Raw genomic sequence first — 15,000 nt, 5'->3', positions numbered from 1 at the left:
AGTTCATCATTTTCACCTCTCACTGTCTCTTTTCTCATGGCATAGGTCTACAGCCTTGGGTATTGCTGCTATCTCTCTTAAGGGGGAGGAGCTTGGGTATCGCTGTTATCTCTCTTAAGGAGGAGGAGCTTGGGTATTGCTGCTATCTCTCTTAAGGAGGAGGAGCTTGGGTATTGCTGCTATCTCTCTTAAGGGGGAGGAGCTTGGGTATTGCTGCTATCTCTCTTAAGGGGGAGGAGCTTGGGTATTGCTGCTATCTCTCTTAAGGGGGAGGAGCTTGGGTATTGCTGCTATCTCTCTTAAGGGGGAGGAGCTTGGGTATTGCTGCTCTCTCTTAAGGAGGAGGAGCTTGGGTATTGCTGCTATCTCTCTTAGGGGGGAGGAGCTTGGGTATTGTTGTTATCTCTCTTAAGGGGGAGGAGCTTGGGTATTGCTGCTATCTCTCTTAAGGAGGAGGAGCTTGGGTATTGCTGCTATCTCTCTTAAGGGGGAGGAGCTTGGGTATTGCTGCTATCTCTCTTAAGGGGGAGGAGCTTGGGTATTGCTGCTCTCTCTTAAGGAGGAGGAGCTTGGGTATTGCTGCTATCTCTCTTAGGGGGGAGGAGCTTGGGTATTGTTGTTATCTCTCTTAAGGGGGAGGAGCTTGGGTATTGCTGCTATCTCTCTTAAGGAGTAGGAGCTTGGGTATTGCTGCTATCTCTCTTAAGGGGAGGAGCTTGGGTATTGCTGCTATCTCTCTTAAGGGGGAGGAGCTTGGGTATTGCTGTTATCTCTCTTAAGGGGGAGGAGCTTGGGTATTGCTGCTATCTCTCTTAAGGGGGAGGAGCTTGGGTATTGCTGCTATCTCTCTTAAGGGGGAGGAGCTTGGGTATTGCTGCTATCTCTCTTAAGGGGCAGGAGCTTGGGTATTTCTGCTATCTCTGTTAAGGGGGAGGAGCTTGGGTGCATTGTTGTTAACAGTCTATGACAGAGCACAAGCCGCCATGAGGTAGTTTTCTTTTCAGGGACGAAGGCTCCCTGGCGCACATTCTTTGCTATGGACGAAAGCTCTGGTTAGATTCAGGGTCCATATTGCTTTAGTCTCTCTGATAAAGAATGTTGATAATTACACTCTGAACTAGTTAAAACCTCGAGATGCAGAAAGAGTTCTTCAGAATTGGTTTGGCAACCGCTGTGTCAACTCGTGACACACCACCTGTCTTTAATTCTCCTGCCGTAACTCCAAATAAACCGTCAGTGTTTGCCACCAAAGCTCCAGCTCTCCTCGTGTCTCTCTGAGTCCTGTTTCCAATTTCACACTTGTGTTGTATTTTTGTTCACTATTGAAAAAAACCTCTAATAGAAGATACATGTAATTGTACATACAGCCATACCCATGTCATAAAAATAGATGCACAAGAAAGAGAGAAAGACTTGGCTTTTTTGTAAATGACACAAAATGTTAAATGTGACAGCCGCTAAATGAACCGTACGCTAATTATTGTCTCATTTGTCGTCTGATAAACAGTAAATCCAATTAAATGTAGTTCCCCATATCGCTATTTTCCAAGCTACTTAAGTTGTCATAGGAACCATCAATAGAGAGGCGAAGTCCTGCCCATCTACTTCCGAGCCGTGGGACCTTATTTCGGAAAAAGTATGCATTGAAGTCAATGGAGAGAGAAAGATTACCTTTCGACCCCGTTTGAATTTTGCCACGAATTACACATATGATGTTTGTCAATCTTAAAAAATAATTTCCATGTCAAAAAAGTCACAGTTTGTCGTAAAACTGTTGAAATATAAGACTATGAAAAATACGCAACTAGAAAGACTACAAATCCCAGAGTCCCGGTCCCGCATGCTGGGTCTTACGGAACCGACTAACTCCCCTTGTGTGTATGTACAGCTCTCAACATGCCCAGACTTGGAGTGATTTTCACCTCTTTTAATACTTTTCACCTCATTCTGAAAGAAAGAAGTGAAATGTGCCAACGTGACGGCCGTCTTGGTGTGTGGTGCGAGACGGGAGATGTAGTTGTAGATGTAGTTTTACGACACATTTTAATTTTTTTGACTTGCAAATTATCTTTTAAATCGACAAACATCATATGTGTAATTCGTGGCACAATTCAAACGGGATCTAAAGATAATCTTTCTCTCTCCATTGACTTCAATACATACTTTTTCAGAAATAAGCTCCCATGGAGGTCCCCCGGAAAGGGAGGGGCTTCGCCTCTCTATACAAAAGGTGGCGACATTTTGCAAACGTACATTTTCATTTCAATCTACAATCTGATCGCCCTCTACTAATAAAAAAAGACTAGTAATCCCTTCTGATGTTGAAAGTGACCTGCATTTACTTGGTCACTTATTGTATTTATTTATTTCCTGACATGTATGTAGTTAACTTAATCGGCACTACTTGTAGACGGGTCTAGCAACATCACCTGCATTATTTTATTCAAATGTGTCGTACTCTCTTTCATTTGCACACATTTGTTGATGTTGTTGTTTTTTTGTCTCATGTCCGATATATAATACTGTTGGAGTAGCTCGGGACCTAAGATTGTCATGGCCATAACTACACTGTAGCTGCTGTGCATATGATATGATCAAATTTGTGAAGCAAAATAAATCACCTGACAATCACTCAAAATGTACTAAGACACCTCAGGTAAGATCCACTCTCTTAGATGAGGACATTATTAAGTGATTAGTCAATTCTAAAGTAATTAATCCTCCGCTTGGTCATTAAGAATACTATCTTTTACCTTCATCCAGCACTTCTCCATCAGGGCGGTGTTGGAGTCGTCCTTCACCTTCAGATAACTCTCCACGGCCCGGGCGTGTTCCCCCGACTGCTCCCACTCCTTCGCCTGCTCCAGCAGACCCTCCACACCCCTGGAAACACCCAAAACACACACATTTATTAACACACGAACAAATACAGTTCCTTTGAAGGTTATTTATCAAGATGGCGTCTCGGTTGCTGCTCGTTGTCTTGTTTCAGTTTGTTGATGAATCAGAATCAGGTTTATTGCCAGGCAGGTTAACACATACGAGGAATTTGACTTGGTGTTGAGGTGCATACATTAAAATAAAACCAAACTTTAAAGGGCCCATGTCATGCTTTTCCGGTTATCACCCGTCCCCTTGTGTGTTATGAAGGTTGTTCTGCATGTAAACGGTCTGCAGAGTCAAAACCATCAAAGTACACCCTGTAGAGAGTAAAACTCTAACACAGAGAAGACCTGTCTATGCTGCCCCAGAACGCCTCGTTGGACATTTCTCTTTTTCCATTGTTTACTTCCTGGGTATAGTGACGTAACCATACCCAAATGGACCAATCCGTGGAGCTCCTCACACACACACACACTCGCGCTGGGTGCTAGTGGATCCTCGCAGCGTCCCTCCAACACGGCACCCAGACCCCACGCAGCATTCTCATCTGTTTGTCATTAATGGTGTCATTTCCTGGTTGCTAACAAACGCCATTGTAAAACATAACACTGATGTTCCGCTGTAACGGTGGTGGACTCATCAGAACAGAGTGGGCGAGCTGACCAATCAGAGCACAGTGGGCTCACAGGGAGGGGGGGGGGGGCAGGAGCTCCAACAACCCGTTTAGGACAGAGAGATGCTGTTTGAGAAACCAATGTGAGTTTGGAACATTGAACAATATAAATCTATTCTAGTAGACCTCATCAATGGAATTATGATCAGTAGAAATGGCCATGACATGGGACCTTTAAAAGATATAGCAATATACTGTTTATTTTCAGTATAAGTGGCAATAAATGTTCAATATTTTCGATCTTGTCATTCCAAAACAACAAAGCAGCTTACATGAGAGTAAGAAAAACAAAAGAAATAGAGGTTGATGATAAAAAAACATTAAAAAAATCAAAATAAAACTGCATTTAAGTGGCAGTATTATTTTGATGTTAAACAGATGAGAATAATGGCTGTGACAAAGCGTGCCACGACATCTAACATCTCTCAGATTAATCACTCAATTAAGTAACTTCAGTTATTGTCAAGTCTCAATGTATCCAACAGGTTAATTTGTAGCTATGATCAAAACATTCAGAATTTAACACAAGTCTTTTAAAAGGGTTGAACGAATTCATCTTCACTTCAGTTGGTTTGAAATGAATGTGGAACAAAACACATTGTTTTCTATTTCTGAATCACACATCATCATCATCATCATCATCATCATCATCATCATCATCATCATCACATGACTCACAGAAACCTGCCCTGACCGTCTTCAATGCCTTATTTTCATTACATCTCATAAAAAGAAGTGAAACAACTCCATGATGTTTTCCGATGCCTGGAATGTGAATCCTTCCACAGAGCTGTAAACTCTGCAGGAATAATTCAGTGTAACCCTCACTTCCTCGCCCGTTTCCATTGGTAACGTTTGATGTTTTTCTCCCACAAGTCATTAAAGAGGGAGAAGAGCTGCATGCTGCCGGCTAACGAGCTATTCCTTGTTGGTACTTTCAATTTGGGATAATGCATGAGCTGTGTTTTAATAAAGCATCAAACCGCCTCTTTGTGAATAGATGATACTGCAGCGTGAACAGCCTGTCAAACGTTCAGAGAGGGTTTGGTGGTTTCCCTCTGGCTTTGAAGGGCTTTCTTAACAACATAACAAATACAAACTCCAACACTCTGATCCATAATAATGAGACAAGTTGACGAGGAATTTGGCATCTGCTGTTTTAACTAATCGATATAACTGTTTTATGTGGCGAAACCAGTAGTTTCTTATATATGAATCTCACCCGATTCCCTTCTTGGAGGTCTCACTCTCGTACTCTTCTTGCAGCAGGGAGAGTTTGTTGGGGATATATTCCTTACAGATACGCATGGCATCACTCCACATGTCTGCATCCTGAAAAACACACAATCAGAAATCATATATCCGCCCTGCAGTGGGGACATTTACGGAGTTACAACTGCAAAGGTACGGTACAAATAAAAGGCAAAAGTAAAAAGTGTAGACTTTTACATTTTTTCCCTTCCCTGTAGTGTGTTATATAGGTTTTTGTGCATGTAAAACACTCTAAGCGGTTGACCAATCACAACGGAGCCGGCCAGCTAACCAATCAGAGCAGACTGGGCTCTGGTTTCAGACAGAGGGTGAAAAGAGTTGTGCTGCAGCACAGGCAGTATGAGAACAATAAAGAGCTTTTTGAACATTAAAGCATGGAGACATGTAGAGACACTACATACTGATATGCACCTGAACATCAGCAGGAGAGGACTCTTTAAAGTAGAGACACTACATACTGATATATACCTGAACATCAGCAGGAGAGGACTCTTTAAAATAGAGACACTACATACTGATATACACCTGAACATCAGCAGGAGAGGACTCTTTAAACTAGAGACACTACATACTGATATACACCTGAACATCAGCAGGAGAGGACTCTTTAAAGTAGAGACACTACATACTGATATACACCTGAACATCAGCAGGAGAGGACTCTTTAAAGTAGAGACACTACATACTGATATGAACCTGAACATCAGCAGGAGAGGACTCTTTAGAGTAGAGACACTACATACTGATATACACCTGAACATCAGCAGGAGAGGACTCTTTAAAGTAGAGACACTACATACTGATATACACCTGAACATCAGCAGGAGAGGACTCTTTAAAGTAGAGACACTACATACTGATATACACCTGAACATCAGCAGGAGAGGACTCTTTAAAGTAGAGACACTACATACTGATATACACCTGAACATCAGCAGGAGAGGACTCTTTAAAGTAGAGACACTACATACTGATATACACCTGAACATCAGCAGGAGAGGACTCTTTAAAGTAGAGACACTACATACTGATATACACCTGAACATCAGCAGGAGAGGACTCTTTAAAGTAGAGACACTACATACTGATATACACCTGAACATCAGCAGGAGAGGACTCTTTAAATAAAGAGGCTATGCTTTTTGTGGCTGCTACCTTGTAATATTTGACAGCGAGCTCTGGTCTCTGAGCTCGGAGCAGGAAAGCTTCTGCCTTCTGGAAATCTTTCTGCTCAAAGCAGAACTTGGCTTGTCCGACCAGAACCTCGGACACGCTGTCTGGATCGTGTCCCTCCGCCACCCGCTGAGCACTCGCCCAGTCCTTGTTGTGGACATACCTGCAGCAGAACACATGCCAACATTTTTTGTTTTTAAAGTTAAAATGCTGTGCGTAGGAATGGAACATCAAAAGAGACAATATTTCCCTGTGAAATTGAGTGTAAAATACCATAAAGTAACTAAAAGTACTAAGGAAAGTACATACATTTTGTATTTTAATACCATATTTAAATTTCAGATTTATATTCAGATCCCATTATTGTTTATTATAGATTCAAGGCTTTTATTGTCATGTGTACATAGCTACAGTGTAGATAAGACAATGACAATCTTAGTTCACAGCCTCCTCCAACAGTGCAACACAATGAAACAGACAAAATAATTGAAATAGTGAAAGTAATTATATGTAAATAACATAGAAATGTGTCTTTTGCACCGGTAACACCACTCACCATACGCAGCAAAACATACATTTCACACAATTTACACAAACAATGTTGCATCTTAAAATTACTTAAAGGCTGTCATACTAAAAGTGCTAAGTAGCTTGTTCTTCCACTGGCATGTAGATATCAGGACAGATCACGATACTCACTAGCATTTGGATAATTTACTTGGTTCCATTACACTACTGATCTTCAACTACATATACATATAAACGTACTCCTAATTCTAAAATCTCCTGCTCTGTAACACTGAGCTTAATCCACTCACATGAACACGGCTTCTTTGGGTTTTCCGGCTTTGATGAACTCGAACTCGGCCTCAGCAAACTTGCCCTGGAAGAGGAAATGGTTACAGAACGTCAGAGTCAGCACTCCTCCCTTCACCGACAGCATGTTTGTGTGCAGCGGGGCGTGACAGATTTACCTCATCCTCCAGGTATATGGCATGTTTGAGGTGGATCTCAGGAATCTTTTCCTTACATGAAGCACGAGCCAAATCAAAGGCAAAGTCAAATGAGCTGGGGAGTAAATAAAAAGCAAGATACCGAGTCAGATTTTGCATTTTGGGCGAAAAACATGTTCAGCTTCAGATATTTGATGCATTGCCTTCTTGATATACAGTACTGTGTTAATCTCAGAAAAATCACAGCAGTTAAGAAATATTTTTAGGGATTTGTCGATTATCAAAACATAATGTTACAAAACAAGATCCCATAAGTCAGTATAATGAGACAGTTTCTATTAAAAGTTATTTAAAAAATGACCTAGAATCTCAAAATGTTGACAAAGGAATGCAAAATAATAAGAAGCGTCCTCAAAAGTCATAGTTGTTCATTAGTAAGTCTTTATGTTGCAATACTTACTCACTATTGTGTCATGTTAAGTCATCATTTTGATATATTGAGCCATTATTTTGAAATTCAAAGTTATTATTTTGAAAGATGAAATTGGCTGTAATGGGCTTCCATTCACTCTTCTGCGGTGAGAGTTGCCAAATAAATGTCGTCGTACTTTGTATGATGACAATAAAGATATATTCTATTCTATTCATACATTCAGGATGTGAGTATATGAAGATACATCACAGTGTGTGTCGTGTGAACGTGTAGCAGCTCACAAGTTATTGGCAGCGAACTCGATGGCGTACTCCAGCAGGTTGAACTTGTTGAGCAGTTTGACGGCTGCCTCCCCCCCGAGGCTGCGGGCCCACAGGTAGGCCACCTGCTTCTGGGCTGCAGGACCCCCGTGGCTCTTTGCCACCTGACACACACGTGAGAAAATACATCTGTAAATATATATATATCAAATCGTAATGATTGCATGTCTGACCTCACCACCTTCAAAAAACGTACAAAAACTCACCTCTTCCAACTGGCTTTTAACGTGTGATTGTTCTTTTATTGCTTGATTTTAATGTGACTAATACTATATTTATTTGTTGTCATTTTTAACTATCTCTGTAAAGCGACTTTGAGCACCGGAAAAAACGCTTAAAAAATACATTTATTATTTTTATATTATTATTATTATTATTATTATTATTATTATTATGTATATAGATATATACAAATATATAAAAAACATATCTATGAAGTGTTTTGCTCAAAATACCAAACAGATCACCCATTCTAGTCATGCCTCATATCCCTCTATTTCACTTCCTGTTTCAAAAGTGCTGATTTGGGGTATAAAGATTTAAAAAAAAAATGTTTTTAAACTAAATACTGCCGTGATGAAACGCCCTATCATGGATTATCAAGGATTATTTCTGAAACAGTATGGAGCTCAAAGGCTTTCTCTCTTGCCGGTTATACCACAAGGTGAGTTCCTTTTTACTTCCTGCTTCTTGTTGTTTTGTTTATGTATAAAAGACATCAAAAAGTGCATTTTGCATGATGGTTTGTCATGGTTTGCTTTCTGTTATTTTGTTCATGTGTGGATGCACGGCGTTGCTTTTCTCGGGATCGCCTTGAAAACAAGATGGTGCATCTCAAGGGGTTTATCCTAATAAATAAATGTCTATATATCACCATAGGAGTCCTGCCGCAGTGTGGCTCCCTAACCCCCTCACCACAGATAAACCCAGAGACAAAACTCATTTTATAGAAGCTATAAAGTTCCACTGTGCTCCCAAGCAGTAAACAGAGTCGGCAGGGAAAACACACGTAATAGAGTTGTGCCCATAAAGCTTCATTTCATTTCACTTTAAGTACTAGTTCTTTGCATTTATGAGCATCAAATTAACCCTTATTAAATGGTTATAAAACACATTGTATTCATGTGCAGCTATAAGAAGAGTTGGTACCACTTTACAATAGGACTACCCTTACACAGGATTCATGACGGGTTCATAGTTAGGTTATGAATTAGGTTGTAAACACTTTATTCATCATTAAGAACCATTTATAAACCAGTTCTAACATAGTTTTTGTACATCAACACAGGCTCACTATTTGGCAAGATGTCTAAGCCTTATATTGGCTACTCAGCGAGAATCAACTCAGTGAGCAACTACCAAGGATGCTGGCTGATGAAGGAGACGAAGTAAGCTAGGTAGCCAGCCAATATAAGACTTAGCAGTACAGATAAATGTGGGCTCACTATTTGGCAAGAGGACTAAGCCTTAAATTGGCTACTCAGCGAGAATCAACTCAGTGAGCAACTACCAAGGATGCTGGCTGATGAAGGAGACAAAGTAAGCTAGGTAGCCAATATAAGGCTTAGCAGTAAAGATACATGTGGGCTCACTATTTGGCAAGCAACCGGTCACAGTTGCCCTGTTTATCTCATGTCTTATAAAAGCTTATTATGAATTTATAAAGTGTTCACAACCTAATTAATAAATGAATTACAAACTATTCGTAAACCCTTTATTTGGGTAGTCTTATTCTAAAGTGCTACCGAATATTTTAAACGGTCAATAATACACAGTTTTTGTCAACCATGCACATTTTCAAAAGGCATTTTACTTTGTTATCATTCATTGATTGTTTATACAGCACATGGGTGGCCACACTAATTTAATTATGTCAATACGTTCAATTATAAACCAATATGATAGTGCTGTTATAAAGCCCTTATTACACTGCGCTAGACAGGGTGACTTAAATGTAAGTGTTAACATCGCCACACAGGAATACATCTTCATAAAATAAGCTAAACATAATTTAGACTCCTAATTTGGCAGGGGAAATAACATTCTATATTTTATCTCTTAACTAGTAACAACAACTCTCAGTTAAATGTAGTGAAACAAATAGTATAATATTGGCATTACAAATGTATTTGAGTAGAAGCACAAAGTAGCACGTCTCCCTGGATTTATGAAAGGCGCTATATAAATTAAAGTTATTACAGCAATATCAAAAGGAATATGGTTTTAGTTTGCCCGGGTTAAACAAAAAGTCTCAATTAAAATGATTATGTGATATACTGTAGTTCATCCTACCTCACTTTGTGTATATTGTTTTATTTACCTGTATTAACAATTGCATAATGAGTACTTTTACTTTTAAGTATATTTAGATGCTCATACTTGTATTTGAGTAACATTTGAATACAGGACTTTTACTTTCAGCGGTGGTATTTATGTAAAATATGTGAGAACTTCTTCCACTACTGTATTCGGTTGCAACATAAGGCAAGCATGTGTGCTAAAAGACACTTATCCACACACACACACACACACACACACACACACACACACACACACACACACACACACACACACACACACACACACACACACACACACACACACACACACACACACACACACACACACACACACACACACACACACACACACACACACACACACACACACACACACACACACACACACCAGCTGTGAGTGTATCCGTACCCTGTAAGCTTCCTCCCACATATCGTTGACTCGGTACATGTGGACAGCAGCTTTCCACTCTTCAGCCGCCATGAAGTGATACTCTGCCTCGGAGAACCTGGACTCTGCCTCCATCTCCTGCAGAACACATCAATAAAGCATAGACATGATGTACAGTGAAACAGCCAGATCGATTATATATAAAGACAACTGATTATAATTGTGATGCCAGGTCATAACAATAATAGATACATATGAGTACTGATTAGCATTTGGATATTATAATAAACATGCCTCATATCCCTCTACTCCACTTCCTGTTTCAAAAGTGCTGATTTGGGGTATAAAGCTTTATGCGGGACCCGGCAGCTACTGTCTAAACTAAATACTGCCGTGATGAAACGCCATATCATGGATTATCAAGGATTCTCTCTGAAACAGTATGGAGCTCAAAGGCTTTCTCTCTTGCCGGTTATACCACAAGGTGAGTTCCTTTTTACTTCCTGCTTCTTCACACACATGCTCTCCAGTACAGGTTAGCTCTGAGTGTTAGCGATGCTAATGTAAACACCGACCATATTACGTCCAAAACAGTCGGGCCTTGTTTCTGATAGCAACGTTTCTGATTGGGCCGTGGGTCCACATTTCAGATATTACGTCATATCGGACGCAAATCTGGATCAGCTCCGTTGATCCCCCGTTTTTAGAGATTTGGGTACGGAGGGAAAGAGAGAGGGTTTTATTTTCTGACGCTGCGTGAGTTCCCCGACACACCGGGGACACATGTTTATGTATAAGAGACATCAAAAAGTGCATTTTGCATGATAGGTCCCCTTTAAGCAATATACACATTTTTGTATTTCTATTTTATTGCTAAATGTCAGTCCTTCCTCCAACGCTGCAAGAAAAGACGAGCATTTGTGCTAAAAAGACACTTATTTATTTATTCTTGCTGTTCTTTTTCTGAATTCAGGGCAGAACTCTTATTTCGGGACATTTCTAATGATGACTTGAGTTTAAAGCACTGCGGGGCAATTCTCACAAGATAATGAGACGACCACAAAACTGTGAACACACGCATTCGTCGGCTGTTACATAAGAAACAGAGAGCGGTAAAAATAAAGTGGGATTAAACTGTAAGAGTGCCAGAAGTGGAGCAGTATCTGAGCATCTGAGAGCCTTTCAGACAGGACACATTATTAATTGCTGTCTGAATATTGCTGATGAAGACGCTGAGCAGCCGATGATTACACCAAACACACACGTTGTACTGAACCATGTGAACTTTAGACAATCATTCTTTGCCTCTCTTGCAAAAAAGTTAACAAGGGAAATAATTAGATGTAATTGTAATATGCAAATAAGCCTTTCATTTATAAAAAGTGCTTTTGCGTTCCACTTTTTCTTTTAATTATTAGCCTGAGCTCTAAATCACCGCCCATGATGATCAGTGATATCCTTGGACAGCTAGTCGACCAATCAAAACGTAGTCCTTTAGAGCCGTTTAACTACTAAGATACATCCATGAAAACAAGAGACAGTCACAAAGCAGGCATGACTTTGACAAGGATAGATTATTAGATTAGATTATTTGTGTTGCCTTTAATGCATAGTAGAGCAGAAGAGAGGCAGGAGAGGGATAGAGAGAGAAGTGATTTTTGTGTGAGTTCCCTAATGTCAGAGATGTGGGCCGTAGACTGACTGCCTTCTCCAATGTTATGAAACTAGATGGCTTGAGGTGTTAAAAGCAGCAAAGAAAACATTTGTTAAAGGTCCCCTATGATACTGTTTTCTATCAATATATCACAGGTCTCAGATATATACAGAACCTGTCTCTGATTGGCTGAAACACCAAACAGATCATTGCAGCATTACCCATAATCCCCTCTGTTTCAGCCCTGTTTCCAAAGTGCTAATTCTCTGTCTGTTACTTTAGATGAAAATAAGGAGCCCCTCCCCACGCCCCTCTGAGAGACATTTGGTTACAAAGAACTCAATGGTGCTCTAGGAGGAGATTCAGGTGATAAGGTGGGGGGGGGGGGTTACCTTGGTTGCTGATTGGCTAATGGTTACACAAGACAAAACATCGTTATGACATCATCAAGTGGCCAAAATCCGATCAGCTCATTTTCAGACAGGTTTTTATAGAAATGGATCAAAAAGAGAGAGAATCTTTGTTCCTGAGACTTTCAGAGTCTCTTTCCACAGAGGGGACACATGTTGATGTAGAAGAGACATGAGGAAGAGGGGACACATGTTGATGTAGAAGAGACATGAAGAAGAGAGGACACATGTTGATGTAGAAGAGACATGAGGAAGAGGGGACACATGTTGATGTAGAAGAGACATGAAGAAGAGGGGACACATGTTGATGTAGAAGAGACATGAGGAAGAGGGGACACATGTTGATGTAGAAGAGACATGAAGAAGAGAGGACACATGTTGATGTAGAAGAGACATGAAGAAGAGGGGACACATGTTGATGTAGAAGAGACATGAAGAAGAGGGGACACATGTTGATGTAGAAGAGACATGAAGAAGAGGGGACACATGTTGATGTAGAAGAGACATGAAGAAGAGGGGACACATGTTGATGAAGAAAAGACATGAAGAAGAGGGGACACATGTTGATGTAGAAGAGACATGAAGAAGAGGGGACACATGTTGATGTAGAAGAGACATGGAGAAGAGGGGACAAATGTTGATGTAGAAGAGACATGAAGAAGAGGGGACACATGTTGATGTAGAAGAGACATGAAGAAGAGGGGACACATGTTGATGTAGAAGAGACATAAAGAAGAGGGGACACATGTTGATGTAGAAGAGACATGAAGAAGAGGGGACACATGTTGATGTAGAAGAGACATGAAGAAGAGAGGACACATGTTGATGTAGAAGAGACATGAAGAAGAGGGGACACATGTTGATGTAGAAGAGACATGAAGAAGAGGGGACACATGTTGATGTAGAAGAGACATGAAGAAGAGGGGACACATGTTGATGTAGAAGAGACATGAAGAAGAGGGGACACATGTTGATGTAGAAGAGACATGAAGAAGAGGGGACACATGTTGATGTAGAAGAGACATGAAGAAGAGGGGACACATGTTGATGTAGAAGAGACATGAAGAAGAGGGGACACATGTTGATGTAGAAGAGACATGGAGAAGAGGGGACAAATGTTGATGTAGAAGAGACATGAGGAAGAGGGGACACATGTTGATGTAGAAGAGACATGAAGAAGAGAGGACACATGTTGATGTAGAAGAGACATGAAGAAGAGGGGACACATGTTGATGTAGAAGAGACATGAAGAAGAGGGGACACATGTTGATGTAGAAGAGACATGAAGAAGAGGGGACACATGTTGATGTAGAAGAGACATGAAGAAGAGGGGACACATGTTGATGAAGAAAAGACATGAAGAAGAGGGGACACATGTTGATGTAGAAGAGACATGGAGAAGAGGGGACACATGTTGATGTAGAAGAGACATGAAGAAGAGGGGACACATGTTGATGTAGAAGAGACATGAAGAAGAGGGGACACATGTTGATGTAGAAGAGACGTGAAGAAGAGGGGACACATGTTGATGTAGAAGAGACATGAAGAAGAGGGGACACATGTTGATGTAGAGGAGACATGGAGAAGTGGATTTTGCATAATAGGTGACCTTCAAACTCAACAGCATTGTCTCTTTCCAAAGATCATGGCCAGGCTTGATTGTGTGATTTCTAGAAACGGCCCCTGACATAAAGTACCTTGGCCAGGTGCAGGTGAGTCTCTGTCAGCAGGTCGGGGTGATGTTTGGCCACGAGGCGGATCACATCGTCAAACATCCGGTTCTTCTTGTACATGGTGATGGCCAGGTCAGGCTGCTTCACTGTGGCAAACAACCTGTACGTACACGTACGTACACACACACACACACACACACACACACACACACACACACACACACACACACACACACACACACACACACACACACACACACACACACACACACACACACACACACACACACACACACACACACACACACACACACACACACACACACACACACACACACACACACACACACACACACACACACACACACACACACACACACTTTAGTTGTCTCACTCTACCTCGTTCTATTTCCATGCACCCAGGAGCCGATGATTCCTAAAAATAAATGTGTTTTTACCTTTCGGCCTCCTTGAACTTCAGATCCCTCTCCAGCTCCTGAGCTCTGCTGATGTACAGAGCCATCACCTCCTCCTCCGTCATGCACGTCACCGCCAACTGCAACAATAACAACAACAGCTTTATTTAATTCCTCCGATCTTTATCAGAGGCCTACATATATTCTTTACAGAACAAAATGCATCAGGGTTATCCAGATGATCAATTAATACTAGTTAAATGTGTTATTCCACTTTGAATAGGTTCGGAAAAGGGAAGAAAAAATAAAAACCTTTACATTTTAGCTTTCAGGAAGTCAAATTGTAAATTATATATCTATGTCATTTGAATGTTCTAACTTACCACATTAATATTTATATTATATATTAGTGTCACGTTCCTTTACATGCTTCTTTGTGTAGTGTTTACTGA

At 40.7% G+C, this 15,000-nt stretch overlaps 1 protein-coding gene across 1 annotated transcript in view; it reads right to left on the bottom strand.

Annotated features, from left to right (window-relative positions):
* Positions 1-14,688, bottom strand: part of LOC307027165 (intraflagellar transport protein 172 homolog) — a gene marked incomplete at both ends in the record, with an annotated part of 23,423 nt that extends 8,735 nt beyond the window's left edge. The window contains 9 exons of the mRNA XM_079695357.1: positions 2,754-2,883; positions 4,779-4,888; positions 5,984-6,164; positions 6,820-6,884; positions 6,976-7,069; positions 7,669-7,811; positions 10,417-10,533; positions 14,157-14,292; positions 14,591-14,688. Of these exons, the coding sequence (XP_079551483.1) occupies positions 2,754-2,883; positions 4,779-4,888; positions 5,984-6,164; positions 6,820-6,884; positions 6,976-7,069; positions 7,669-7,811; positions 10,417-10,533; positions 14,157-14,292; positions 14,591-14,688 (1,074 nt within the window). The remainder of the gene's footprint in view (positions 1-2,753; positions 2,884-4,778; positions 4,889-5,983; positions 6,165-6,819; positions 6,885-6,975; positions 7,070-7,668; positions 7,812-10,416; positions 10,534-14,156; positions 14,293-14,590) is intronic.
* Between the last annotated feature and the right edge of the window lie 312 nt (positions 14,689-15,000).

The sequence above is a fragment of the Notothenia rossii genome (genome assembly GCF_949606895.1).
Source record: "Notothenia rossii genome assembly, contig: scaffold_479, whole genome shotgun sequence".
NCBI classification, from domain to species: Eukaryota; Metazoa; Chordata; class Actinopteri; order Perciformes; family Nototheniidae; genus Notothenia; species Notothenia rossii.
Note: the sequence above shows the minus strand (reverse complement) of the source record. Positions and strands in the feature narration are given on the sequence as shown.